The 14,037-nt window shown below is 37.7% G+C and overlaps 1 protein-coding gene across 2 annotated transcripts in view; it reads right to left on the reverse strand.

The window, feature by feature from the left end:
* Positions 1–14,037, reverse strand: part of USP32 (ubiquitin specific peptidase 32) — a 222,821-nt gene that overhangs the window by 14,986 nt on the left and 193,798 nt on the right. For both annotated transcript variants that reach the window (XM_077745524.1, XM_077745523.1), the window contains exons 24-27: positions 13,287–13,438; positions 11,810–11,921; positions 10,007–10,218; positions 2,431–2,615 (exon numbers count right to left, since the gene is read on the reverse strand). In XM_077745524.1, coding sequence (XP_077601650.1) covers positions 2,431–2,615; positions 10,007–10,218; positions 11,810–11,921; positions 13,287–13,438 — 661 coding nt within the window. The remainder of the gene's footprint in view (positions 1–2,430; positions 2,616–10,006; positions 10,219–11,809; positions 11,922–13,286; positions 13,439–14,037) is intronic.

The following is a 14,037-nucleotide window of genomic DNA, read 5'->3' on the forward strand; positions in this document are numbered from 1 at the left end:
CCATGTATTGGTCATGCAACTATAATCATCATCAACCATTGGGCACTTTTAATTCATCTATACCCTTACTTAACTCTAGATTCTTTTATTCCATTAAAAAAACCCAAACAAACAAAAACAAAAAACAAACTAACAACAACAACAACAAAACACATGAGAAAAATGTGGAGCCCAATGTGGGGCTTGAACACACAACCCTGAGATCAAGACCTGAGCTGAGATCAAGAGTTGGATGCTTAACTGAATGAGCCACCCAGGCACCCCTACCATTTAACCATTTTTAGGCATACGATTCAGTGGCATAAATGCATTCACAATGCTGTCTGTGCAACCATCACCACCATCCATCTTCAGAACTTTTTCATCTTCCCAAACAGAAACTCTATACCCATTAAGCAATGGTAATACTCTTCTGCTCCCTAGTAACCTCTAATCTAATTTGTTTATGAATTTGCCTACTCGATATATCTCCTAAATGTGAAATCATACAGTATTTATCCTTTTGTGCTGGCTATTTCACTTAGTATAATGTTTTCAAGGTTCATCCATGTTGTAGTGTGTATCAGAACTTCATTCCTTTTTATGGCTGATAATTACTCCATTGTATGAACATACCACAGTTTGTTTATCCATTTGTCTGCTGATGGACATTTGGGTTGTTTCTATTTCTTGGCTACTGTGACCCACTAGATTATTTTGAAGGAAATCAGAAGCATTTTATCATTTTCATTCATAAATATTTCAGTGTGTTATCTCTAAAAGATTCTCTTATTATCTTTTTTATTGCCTGTAGGATCATTTTCTCTTTAACCTACTCTAACCTCCATGCCTTCATTTATACCATTCTAAAATAGCTTTTGCAAAGATCACCAAAGACTGCCATCTTATCAAGTCCAGTGGTCAGTTCCCAGGCCTCTTCTTACTAAATCTCTCTGTAGCATTTGAAACTAACCAGTTCTTCCTTTAAACACTTCTTCACTTAACTTCTGGGACACTACTCACTCCTAATTTCTTTTCATCACTGGCTGCTCCTTCTCAATCTCCTCTGTTGTCAATTTTCAACCTCCAAATGTCGGAATGCATCAGGAATTACATTGGGGGTGTCTTCTCTATCTCTTACTCTCTAAACATTATCATCTGGTCTCAGGGCTTTAAATACCAACTATTTGTGGATGACACTTATATTTTTATATCTTCAACAAAGGACACCTAAGTCTATTTCCCACTTGAAAATATAATATACGTCTTGAATTTAACTTGATTCCTGTCATCTCATGCTCAAACCTACTCCTTCCTCAGTTTTCTTCACATTAAATGTTAACCACCATTCACAAACAATTTGCTCAGGCTGAAAACTAAGCTTGGGTTTCTTTTTCCCTCATACTGCATATCCAATTCACTAGCAAGCCGAGGGAAAAGTCTTCATCTGAAAATCCTTCAATTCAATCACACTTTCACTTCAAATTTAATTTTTTTTTTTTTCTAGGAGAGAGAGAGAGAGAGAGACAGAGTGAGCAGGGGAGGGTCAGAAAGAGAGGGAGTCACAGACTCTGAAACAGGCTCCAGGCTCTGAGCTGGCAGTCAGCACAGAGCCCGACGCGGGGCTCGAACCCACGAACTGCGAGATCATGACCCAAGCGAAAGTCGGACACTTAACCGACTAAGCCACCCAGGTGCCCCATTTCAAATTTAATTTTGCCCTATTTTCATTTTTACTAAACACGATATTCCTCAACTAAATTGCTTATTATTTGCAGTTTTCTTTTAAGATTTATCCTTTTTACTTAAATTGTTTTTTTTTTTAATTTGAGAGAGAGAGAGAGAGAGAATGAATCTTAAGCAGAGTCCACGCTCAGCAAAGACCCTGATGTGGGGTTCAATCCCACAACCCTGGGATTATGACCTGAACCGAAATCAAGAGTCAGACACTTAACTGACTGAGCCACACATGTGGCCCTCCAAGTTAAGCTAACAAAGCATGGAAACAATCCAACTGAATCATTTGTTATGGCATGGGGATTTTTCAGAGTTCATATATAGAAATGTACCTGACTGTTTCCATTCTGCATTTCAGCAGGTTGAAAGTATGCAAATTCCCTGGTGAATTCATAACTCTCTAGTTTTGTAATAACAGAGGTCAAGGATAATACCTGAAGCATTTTAAGCATTAGCAGGAGGGACCTCAGGTAAGAGAGTACAGAATGAAAGGATTATTAGACACTAGAATGTCTACGTCATAAAAGGAAGCTGTATAGTCTCTTCTACTCAAAATATCAAACCAAATGGTTGAATTATATGCTTTCTGATTGGCTCTTCAAAGAGTGACTAACCTAACATGGAATGTGTCCTATATATGACATAGAATTCATATAAATTCTTATTCTTCCTGAATTTGGAAACCACCTGTCCAGGCTGATCCCCTAAACTCACCAATCCTGAGCATGGTTACTGGCTTCCTGAGGTGGGAGTGGGCTGGCTAATCGAGACACCTGAATCCAGACTGCATCATACAGGTCCTTCTTCCGAGTGTGTACGGTACATGGAACAATCAGTGGCATTCCAAAGAGGCTGGGGCGATTCTTCTGAGATGAAAGGAAATACAGTTCTGTCCTCATCTGTATGTATAAACAAGAGAAGAAAGGGCTGAGAAGACAGGCCTTTGTTTCCTCCCTTTCGTTCTTCTAAGACTGCCAATAACAGGCATCGGTATCATTTTCAAAGTAGTCACTACCACACTTCTCCTTCTTTATAAAACCACCTTTAATTAATATAAAGAGAATGGTTATTTAGAGTGGAGTCACAGAAAGTTTGAAGTATTGCCAGTTTTAGAACTGCTATCAAACTTGAGTTTTCAGTATTTAATATTTTCAAACTAGTTTTCTCTGATAAATACTTCTCACACACACAGAATCACAGGTAAAATCTAGTGATAGTTTTCTACTGCAAGGCTTTTAAAATCACTTAGAATCCTTCCTCTAGAAAGTATGCCAGTAAACCAAAACTGCCTCAAACTGTAATTTTCTAATAAGGTGTTGACAGCTGTTGTTAGAGCAGCAATTCCTAAATGTTTGGGAAGACATGAAACCCAGGCATTTAATGTTGTAACAACTTAATGCACCTTTCAAAAGTAGCTGAGCTGACTTTAGTATTTTTTCTTTTTAAATTACATAATAGAATAAAAGAAAAGTAAACTTTAAAAATATTTGCTTTTAGTCTGTTAAGGAGATTTTTATGACATTCCTTAACACAGAGATACTGCACAGAAGTAGCCTGGAAATGGCTACTTAATAGAACAAAAGTTTAGTATAATAGAAAGACTGACTGGAATTCAGGATTACTCAAACAAAGTGCTGAGCACATGGACATTCAATTCTTTAAGTGTGGTCTTTATGTAGTAGTTAGAGAAGCTAAATTCAACAACTTATAAATTCACTAACGGTTATCTAGTTTCTAAGTGAAAAGACTTTTATTTCAGATGCTCAAGCATTTTATCTTGCCATTATTCATTAAATTTTTTTTTAAAGATCTTATTTTTAAGTAATATCTATATCCAACTTACAACCGGGAGTTCAAGAGTTACATGTTCTACCATCTGAGCCAGCCAGGAACCCCTTGCCATTATTCATTTAAGCTTAGCTAAATACATGATTCTATGATTATATTTCATGTGCTGATGTTCTTATAAGACTCACAGATATGTGAACAGAATTCAGAACAACTATTTTTCAAAAATCTAAAAACAGGGGCACCTGGGTAGCTTAGTCAGTTGAGCATCTGACTCTTGATTTAGGCCCAGGTCGTGATCTCGTGGTCATGAGATCAAGCTATGCATCAGGCTCTGTGCTGGATGTGGAGCCTGCTTAAGATTCTCTCTCCCTCTCCTTCTGCCCCCCCACCCCTGTGTGCGTACTCTCTCTCTAAAAAAAAGACCACTCTCTCTCTAAAAAAAGCAAACAACCAATAAAACAAAATTCGAAAAATATAGGTTAGTTCTTCTCTCCTTGAACTTTTGTTCTTCGACTCCAACTCTCAGCAGATGACTTATTTTACTAAATAAATGAGATCTTTTAAGCAATGACCTCTTTCCTCTCTGTGTTTAGTGTAGCTCTTATCTAAACCCACACAAAATTTTCATCCTCTTAAAGGTAACTTCTCTTAGTACCATTGGAAGATACTACTCAATTCCTCATGGGAATAATACTCCCAGCTTTCCTAATACCAGGAATCCTCCTTTTGCTCTCTCCTAACAACTTTTCCTCTTAGCTGAAAAAACTCATTTGACCCAACTGTTCAAATCACTTCCTCCATTTCTTTGCTTGGTTATACTGAAAAACTGCAATTTTCACTCTTTTGAGTTCTTTGGTCCATGTAAACCACTTCTTTTTTTTCTTTTTTCCCTTAAAATTGACTTGTCTTTTATTTGGGCATTAGTACTGTTTTCCCATTTCTCTATTTTCTGATTATTCTTGCCAATGTTGCCTTGCCTCATTCCTATTCATCTTTTACCTTGTAGAAAGGAGACAAAAAATAAATTACTTTCAAAGTAATTCAATCATTAGATCAAAAAGGTCTGAAAGAAGGTAGCAATGAAAAGGTAGAAATCATAAATTCAAGTAGTATTTTAAAAGAAAAAATTAAGGGGATGGGCGCCTGGGTGGCTCAGTTGGTTAAGCACCTGACTTCGGCTGAGGTCCATGATCTCATGGTTTGTGAGTTCGTTCCCTGCATTGGGCTCTGTGCTGACAGCTCAGAGCCTGGAACCTGCTGGGGATTCTGGGTCTCCCTCTCTCTGCCCCTCCCTCACTTGTGCTCTTTCTCTCAAAAAATTGAAAGAATAAATAAACTTTAGAAAAAGAAAAAGAAATGGGGCGCCTGGGTGGCTCAGTCAGTTAAACGTCTGACTTTGGCTCAGGTCATGATCTCACTATTCGTGGGTTCGAGCCCTGCGTCAGGCTCTGTGCTGACAGCTAGCTCAGAGCCTGGAGCCTGCTTCAGATTCTGTGTATCCCTCTCTCTCTCTGACCCTTCCCTGCTCATGCTGTCTCTCTCTCTCAGAAATAAACTAAAAACATTAAAAATGTTTAAAAGAAAAAAAGAAAAAGAAATTAAGGAGTGCCTGGGTGGCTCAGTTGGTTGAGTGTCTGATTTCAGCTCAGGTCATGATCTCACAGTTTGTTAGTTCAAGCCCCCCACATCAGGCTCTGCTGTCAGCACAGAGCCCACTTGAGATCCTCTGTTCCCCTCTCTGCCTCTTCCCCACTCGTGCTCTCTCTCTCAAAAAATATTGTTTTTTTATTTTTTAAAAAGGAAGAAATTAAGGGGCATAGTGATATACTCAATACAGGGCTTTACAAGGGGGAAAACCATAAGCATACTCTCAGCCTTTAGTGTTAGCATGGAAGAATGAATGGTGTTTACTTTTCACAACAATAATGGGAAAAGGGATTTGACTTGAGACAGACAGATGGTAAGATCAATTTTAGGTATTCCAAAGCAGCTATCTAGATAATGAAGGAAACTGAAAATAGGGAACTGGTTAAACGGTGAAAATTATTAAAATTGAACCACTCTATGACCCAGCAATAGCACTGGTAGGAATTTACCCAAGGGATACAGGAGTGCTGATGCATATGGACACATGTACCCTAGCGTTCATAGCAGCACTCTTGACAATAGCCAAATCATGGAAAGAGCCTACATGTTCATCAACTGACAAATGGATAAAGATGTGATTAATATATAAAATGGAATACTAGTTGGCAATGAGAAGGAATGAAATCTGGCCATTTGCAGCAACGTGGATGGAACGGGAGGGTGTTATGCTAAGTGAAATAAGTCAGTCAGAGAAAGACAAATACCATATGTTTTCACTCACATGTGGATCTTGAGAAACTTAACAGACCATGGGGTAGGGGAAGGGGGATAAAAAAGTTACAGAGAGGGAGGAAGGCAAACCATACGAGACTCTCAAATAATGAGAACAGACTGAGGGTTGAATGGGGGGGGGGGAGAAGGGGAAAGTGGGTGATGGGCATTGAGGAGGGCACTTGTTGGGATGAGCACTGGGTGTTATACGGAAACCAACTTGACAATAAATTATATTTAAAAAAATGTGAAAATTAAGAGTTGACAATGTGGCTTTATGGTTTAATAATTACAAAAAGTGTATATAATGCTTTAGCACTTACCAAATGCTTTATAAAACATGTTCATGAAAATTCAAGAGAGCTGTTTTCCAAGAAAGACTTTTTAAAAAGTACATGAGAATTCTTAATATATGATCTGATCATACTTGGGAAAGAGAGAGAGAGAGGGAGAGATAGATAGGGAAATGCTGATGGGAGTAGTTGGAGCTGTACTTAAAGACAGTTCCAAGTACCAATGGATCCCTCAATTCTCTGTCCACTCATACAATCCCATACAATGGTGTCTAGAATGTGGCCCTTAGAACGTCATTCACATGGTCAGGGGCTCACTTTAAGTCATGAGTTATTAATTCAAAGGGGGAGAAAAGTACATTTTAAAGAGTTATCACAAAGCAAATAGTTGTATAATCATTAGTCAAATCAAAACAGAATACAGTTAACAATCCAAAAGCTTCCCTATGCTTCCTCCCAATCACAATTTTTTCCTTCCTCCAAAAGTTTACAGTTTTTCTGAATTTTATGGTAATCATTTCCTTGTTTTTTAATAGTTTCATAGACTATGCATAAAAAAAACAGTAAATTTCATTTTCCCTGTTTTTAAAGGTTTCTTTTATAAAAAGAATCATATTTTAGATTTCTTTTGTGTCTGGGTTCTTTTCCACATTAGGTTTGTGAAATTCATTTATGTTGGATATAACGCTATATTCATTCATTTTCATTGCTGTGTAGTGTTCTATCATATGAATGTCTCAACTTCCTTATCCTTTTTCTACTACTAATGGGCTTTTAATGTTTTCATTTTTTGTTTTCAGCTTTGATTGATTACAGATAATGCTATCTGAATAAATACTCTTATACATATATCCTGATACACACATCTGTTTGGTAGATGCTTAAAGAGGAGAACTGCTTACCTTTAGTTAGAAAACTATTTTCTAAAAGAGCTGTATTAATTTATACTCTTATTAGCAGTAAATAAGAGTCCCTGTTGCTCAAATATCCTTACCATCGCTGTCAATCAGTTTAATCTATGCTGCTCTGGTGGGTATGCAGTGATATGGTAGTGTAACTTTAATTTGCATTCCCCTGGTTAGTAGTTGTGGCTGATCACTTTTTATATGGTTATTGGCTATTTGGGTATCCTTTTTGTGAAGTGCTTATTTAAGATCAACCATTTTTTATTGAAAAAAATTTTTATTTGAGAAAGAGAGAGATAGCATAAGCAGGGGGAGAGGAGCAGGAGGAAAGGGAGAATCAAGCAGGCTCACACTCAGCACAGAGCTAAGGCTCAATTGTGGGATTCAATCCTACAATAACCCTGGGATCATGACCTGAGCCAAAATCAAGAGTCAAACATCTAACTGATGAAGCGACCCAGTATCCTAAATTGTTTTTTCTCTTAATGATTTATAGGAGTTCTTTATATTTTCTGGATTGAGCCTTTTTGTGGTTACAGGAGTTGCAAACATCTACTCCAAGGCTTGCCTTTCTATGCTCTTAATGGCATCTTTTGATGGAATTAAAGTTCTTAATTTTAATGATGTCCAATTTATTAATCTTTTCCTTTATTGGTTAGTACTTTTTGTATCCTATTTAAGTAGTCTTTCCCTACATCAAGGTCATGAATGTATTCACCGTTATTATCTTTTAGGAGCTGTTATTGTTTTGCTTTCATATTTAGTTCTGTAGTCTACCTGGAATTGAACATTATGTGGTTAGAGGTAGTTGTCAAGTTTCATATGGATATTCAATTATCTCAGCACCATTTACCAAGAAAATGTCTTTCTCTCACTGCTCTGCAAATCCATCTTTGTTATTAATCAAGTGTTCATACATTTGTGAATTTGTCTCTAAGTTCTCTATTCTAAACCATTGGTAACTACTTGTCTTTTTTCACACCAATATCACAATGTCTTAAGTACTTCAGTGTTATGCTTTGCTCTTCTTCAAGAGTGTCTTAATTATTCCAGTGCTTTGTACTTCCACATTTTTAAAATTTTAATTTACTTTTTTATTAAAAAATAAATCTTTAAATTTATTTTGAGAGAGAGAGCAGAGGAGGGGCAGAGAGAGAGGGAGAGACAGAATCCCAGGCAGGCTCTGTGCTGTCAGCATGGAGCCCAATACGGGGCTTGACTTTAATTTGCAGGAGAGCATGACCAGAGCTGAAACCAAGAGTTGGACGCTTAACTGACTAAGCCACCCAGGTGTCCCCACATCTTTTTTTTAAGTTTATTTATTTTGAGAGACAGAGAGAACAAGGGAGGTGCAGAGAGAGAGGGAGAGAGAATACACACACACACACACACACACACACATATATATATTTTTTTTACTTAAGTAAGCTCTGTACCCAACACAGGACTTGAACTTATGATCTTGAGATCAAGAGTCCCATACTCTACTGACTGAGCCAGCCAAGTGCCCCTCTGCTTCCACATTTTAGCATCAGCTTATCAAGTTTACATACACAAGAATACATACACATAGTGTGCATTTATATTGGGATTGTGCACTGACTCTGCAGGTCAGTTTGTGAAGAACTCAGACAGGTCAGTTTGTGAAGAACTCAGATCTTTGAAATAGTTGGTCTTCTAATCCATGAACATGGTCTATTCCTTCAAATATTTGAGTCTTCTTTAATTTTTATCAATGTTATTTTATTGCTCTCTATACAGATATTGTGTGTACCTGTTGCAGTTTATTTCTAGGTACTTAATCTAATGACAACTGCTATCAGTAAATTTTATTAGTGAAAAGCAGAGGGAGAAGAAGACCATGCAAAGATGGAGGCGGAGATTGGAGTTATGAGCTACAAAATGCCTATGGAAGTTGGAAGAGGTAAGAAGGATTCTCCCCTAAAGCCTTTGGAGGGAGCACGGCCCTGCTGATTTCAGAAGTCTTGAGATGCCTATAGAACTATGAAAGAATAAATTTCTGTTGCTTTAAGCGACAGAATTTGTGCTAATTTGTTATAGGAGTCCTAGGAAAAAACTTGTTTTACCCAAGAACATTCTTGTTTCTCTCCAAAAACCTAACCAACCAACCTCCAAATATATCCCCACTTACATGGCAGAGAAGATGTACATGCCTACATGAACATATGGGAGACAAAAACTTTTAAAAGAAAGTAGTATTCAGATGTACCAGCCATCCTGTTGCTGGTTAATATGAGTGAGGAATGTTATTTAAAAAATTTTTTTTAAAGATTTTTTTTTCCTAATATTTTTATTTATTTCTAGGATAGAGAGAGACAGCGTGAGCAGGGGAGGGTCAGAGAGAGAGGGAGATACAGACTCTGAAACAGGCTCCAGGCTCTGAGTTGGCAGTCAGCACAGAGCCTGACGCGGGGCTCGAACCCACGAACCGCGAGATCATGACCTAAGCGAAAGTCGGACGTTTAACCGACTAAGCCACCCAGGCGCCCCTATGTTAAATTTTTAAAAAAATGTTTACTCATTTTTTGAGAGAGTGAGAGGCAGAGAAAGAGAGAGCACGAGAGAGAAAACAAGTGGGGGAGGGGCAGAGAGAGAGAGGTAGACACAGAATCTAAAGGAGGCTCTAGGCTCTGAGCCATAAGCACAGAGTCTGACTCGGAGCTCGAACCCACAAACTGTGAGATCATGACCCGAGCTGGAATTGGACACTTAACCTACTGAGCCACCCAGGTGCCCCTGAGGAATGTTATTTCATACAGTGGCCAACATGTGTGATACTAAATCCTGGCTCTGATTATTTACAATAGCATACATAACATCCTGAAAGTGAACACAATGAAGAGGTTTCAAAGACAGAAAGTGGCTATGTTTCACAAATCACATTGGTTAAGACGAGCAGTAAATTGCCTAATTTAAACTAACCATTTTTCGGTGGACTGCAATGATGTAGCCTGTAAAGGAATTGTCAGGAAGAGATGGCATATGACCATTAACCATTCCATTTGTGAAGCTCTTCTCAGTTCCACATGGCACAACAGTGTTTGGCATTCCATTGGGTATAAATATTGGTCGGGGCAAGTCCCCATTGGTTGTTAGGGTGAACATTCCATTTGTAGATGGGGAAGAGGAGAAATCTACAAATTGAAAGATAAGTACAGCATCATAAGCTTGTGGTGCTTTCATCTTTGCTCTTTTCTTGAATAATGTGGGGACTGAGATCACTGTAGTAGTCTCTTTTAGCAAAGGACGGGGAGAAATCATAATTCAAATAATAATTCTAAACTGATTGGAAGATTTTAATTTCAGATTTTACTTCTATAACTCACACTTAAGATGCAATGACAAACCAAGAGCAATTGCTGGAAGTAACTGCTTAGAAGTGTAAGTAAAAAAAGTTTTTTTTAGTTTCCTGAAAAATAGAAGTAAAGTTTTTGTAAGAATCTTTATCAGCACCATATTTTTGCATGCAAAGAGTTCTGCCACTTGTTTTCTTTTCCCTTTCTACAAATTCATTTCTCGATTCCCCTAAAAATGTTCAGTTGAAAACAACTAGTTTCTAGCTAGATATTGCTTGTTCTTTTTAGGTTGTTTTTTTGTGTTTTTTTTTTTTTTTTTGATGTTTATTTATTATTGAGACAGAGAGAAACACAGAATGAATAGGGGAGGGGCAGAGAGAGAGGGAGACACAGAATATGAAGCAGGCTCCAGGCTCTGAGCTAGCTGTCCGCACAGAGCCCGACGTGGGGCTCGAGCCCACAAACCGTGAGATCATGACTTGAGCTGAAGTCGGATGCTTAACCGACTGAGCCACCCAGGCGCTGCTGTTCTTTTTAGTTTTTAAAAAATATTTTTTTAGAGCAGCTTTAACTATACAGCAAAATAAAGAGGAAGGTCTAGATTTCACATATTTGTCTCCATAAATTCAAAACCTTCTCCATTAGCAATTCTTCCCCAACCAAAGTGATATATTTGTTTCAAATGATGAAAGATGCCTTTTAAATTTAAATTAAATTAAAAATGTATTTCTCTCAGTCTCAGCAGTGCTCAACAGTTCACGTGACTCATGGATATTCTACTGGATGGAAAAGATTATACAAAATTTAAAACTCCATCATTGGAGAGAGTTCTATTGAATAGTGAATCTCTAAACAAAAAAACGGTATTAAATCATCCATCGACCCACCATCAATACTATCTACTAAGTGCCAACAACAAGAGCTTCATTCTCTATGAGGCCTTTTATTGTTGGGGAATAACCCTAATTATAAGCAGTATAAAAAACAGACAAACAATATTAAATCGTCAAAAAGATTCAACGGATAACCATATCAAATTACATGCATATTAGATAAACAGATTCTTTTTTTTTATTATTTCCTACCCCCACCGTAAACAGATTCTTTTTTAGTCATGTTTATTGCTTTATTCTCTGATAGCATATTATATACCTCTCACACCATCTGTTGCCACATTAGTATCAGAAAAAAGAATTATAAATCTGAATTTCAGTGGCAGACTTAGTTAAATAAACATCTGCTTGTCACTTACATTGCCTGAATTTTAGCTTCCTCATCTAAAAAATGAGAAATCTGAGTCAAATGATCATCAAGGTTTCCATCAGGCTCCAAAATTCTTTTGCCTGAATATCTTAGCCCAAAGAAGTATAAACTCTTAGGCCAATATTTAAAGCCAAAATCACAAGAAGGAGTTCTAGTTCTACCTTACCTGTCTGTGTTGGACTACAGGCTGAAATTGGAGATCCAGGAATGGGAATTTCAAATGCACACAAAAACCCACTCACTGAGAGTCGTACTTTTTGGTTGTCCTGAGGGAAATTCTACAGAAAAGAGGATGAGAAGTGGGAAATGTTTCATATAAAATGGAAAATCATCTCTCTTGATACATTTGAAACAAATGTCTTAGATGCTTTCACCAATAAAACAAACAAGATGACTGAATAATTTTTCTCAAACTAAAAGATGAAAGCTTGATAAACTGACTGAACACTGACAACACTGTTACCCCTTTCCATAGGAAAGAAGTTGTTTTGTACAACTGACTGCTTAAGTTGTGTCCTTCATTTCAAGCACCTAAATCACAAACCTCAGAGAGATCTTACCTTTGCATTACACATGAGAAAACATCAATTACTTGGGAGTTTGTTCAGAAAGCCCAGAGATGAATATAAATAATACCAATGGTAGGAGTTCAATTGAGGGTAGGTAGGCAATGTTAGTATTTTATTAATTTTTATTTATTTCTGTTTCNAATTGCTTGCTTCTCCAGCTGGTATGCACGAAGAAGTGACTTATGTCAATTTGTCTTTGCTGTCTAACTTCTTAGTGTTTTGAAAGGCCAGGTACATATATTCATAAATAAACAGTAAAAGCACACATTTATAAATATGTAAAATACTTAAGGTAAGGAAGAATTCTACTGAGAGTGGTGGTAATACAAAAGAGCTGTAAAGTGTAGCAGCAGTAGTCACTGGGGAAAATCTATACTATAGTGATATATCTAGATTATTCCATATAGATAGCACTGGGCTTATATATTTCCCTTGTTTTTTATTTTTGAGAGAGAGAGAGAAAGAGAGAGAGAGAGCAAGTGAGCGTGTGAGTGGGGGAGGGGTAGAAAAAGAGAGGGAGACACAGAAGCAGGCTCCAGGCTCCGAGCTTTTAGAATAGAGCCTGATGCGGGGCTTGAACTCATGAACTGCAAGATCATGACCTGAGCTGCAGTCAGTTAGACTGAGCCACCCAGGCACCCCTATTTCCCTTCTTTTAAAATGTCATCATCAGGACACCTGGGTGGCTCTGTTGGTTAAGTGTCTGACTTCAGCTCAGGTCATGATCTCATAGTCATGGGTTTGAGCCCTGTTGCTGGACTCTGTGCTAACAGCTCAGACCCTGGAACCTGCTTCAGATTCTGTGTCTCTCTCTCTTTCCCTCCCCTGCTTGTGCTCTGTCTCTGTCTCTCAAAAATGAATGAAAACATTTAAAAAAACTTTTTTTAATGCTACTATCATTATTACTTCTTTATGCTGGTAGACAACCCTTTTTAAAGTTTCAGTGATGGGAAACCTGTTAAATTTTTTTGTTGTGTTTTGATATCCCCCATCAGTCATTTAATAATTAATTGAGAAAACTGTGATCTTTAAGGATGGAATTAAGGGTATCCTAGAAAGAATAATTAATATTACCTTTATGTTGGAACTATGTACTTCTGCAAGAAGGATTTGTTCTGATTTAAGTCCACAGAGATCGCTCAGCTGTTTTTTTAAACCTGTGTATTTTTCATCCATATTCAGTCGTAGTCCGTATCGTACAGGGGTAGTACCATCCAGCTTAATAACTAGTAAAAAGAAAACATCTTTCATAAGTAAACTGCACATTTCACTGAAAGCTCTACAGTGTGTGTGTGTGACACTTGGAAATAGCAAACATTTCAGTCTAGAATTTTTATTTTATATGTAAACTACAACAGATGGTTGTATCATCAGGGATGATACTGATGAAATCATTACCTTTTGATGTTCATCTGATATAGAAGTGTGAGTGGCTTTGTAAGATTTTAAAGAGTTTCTGGCATATTTGAAACTAATAGAGGTATCAGGGATACCTGGATGGCTCAGTCGGTTAAGCGTCCGACTTCGGCTCAGGTCATGACCTCACAGTTTGTGGGTTTGAGCCCCGCATCGGGCTCTGTGCTGACAGCTAGCTCAGAGCCTGGAGTGTGCTTTGGATTCTGTATCTCCCTCTCTCTCTGACCCTCCCCTGCTCACGCTGTCTCTCTCTCTCTCAGAAAAAACTAAAACATTAAAAAAAATATTAAAAAAAAAAAAGAAACTAATAGAGGTATCAATGGGCACAAGGCATGGTCCCATGTTCCAAGGTCTGGAGTTCCTGCCTGAAGTTAGATTGCTGGATTATCAAACCCACGAACTGTGAGAT

Source organism: Crocuta crocuta, unplaced genomic scaffold (assembly GCF_008692635.1).
Source record: "Crocuta crocuta isolate KB4526 unplaced genomic scaffold, BGI_CrCroc_1.0 scaffold333, whole genome shotgun sequence".
Classification (NCBI taxonomy): Eukaryota; Metazoa; Chordata; class Mammalia; order Carnivora; family Hyaenidae; genus Crocuta; species Crocuta crocuta.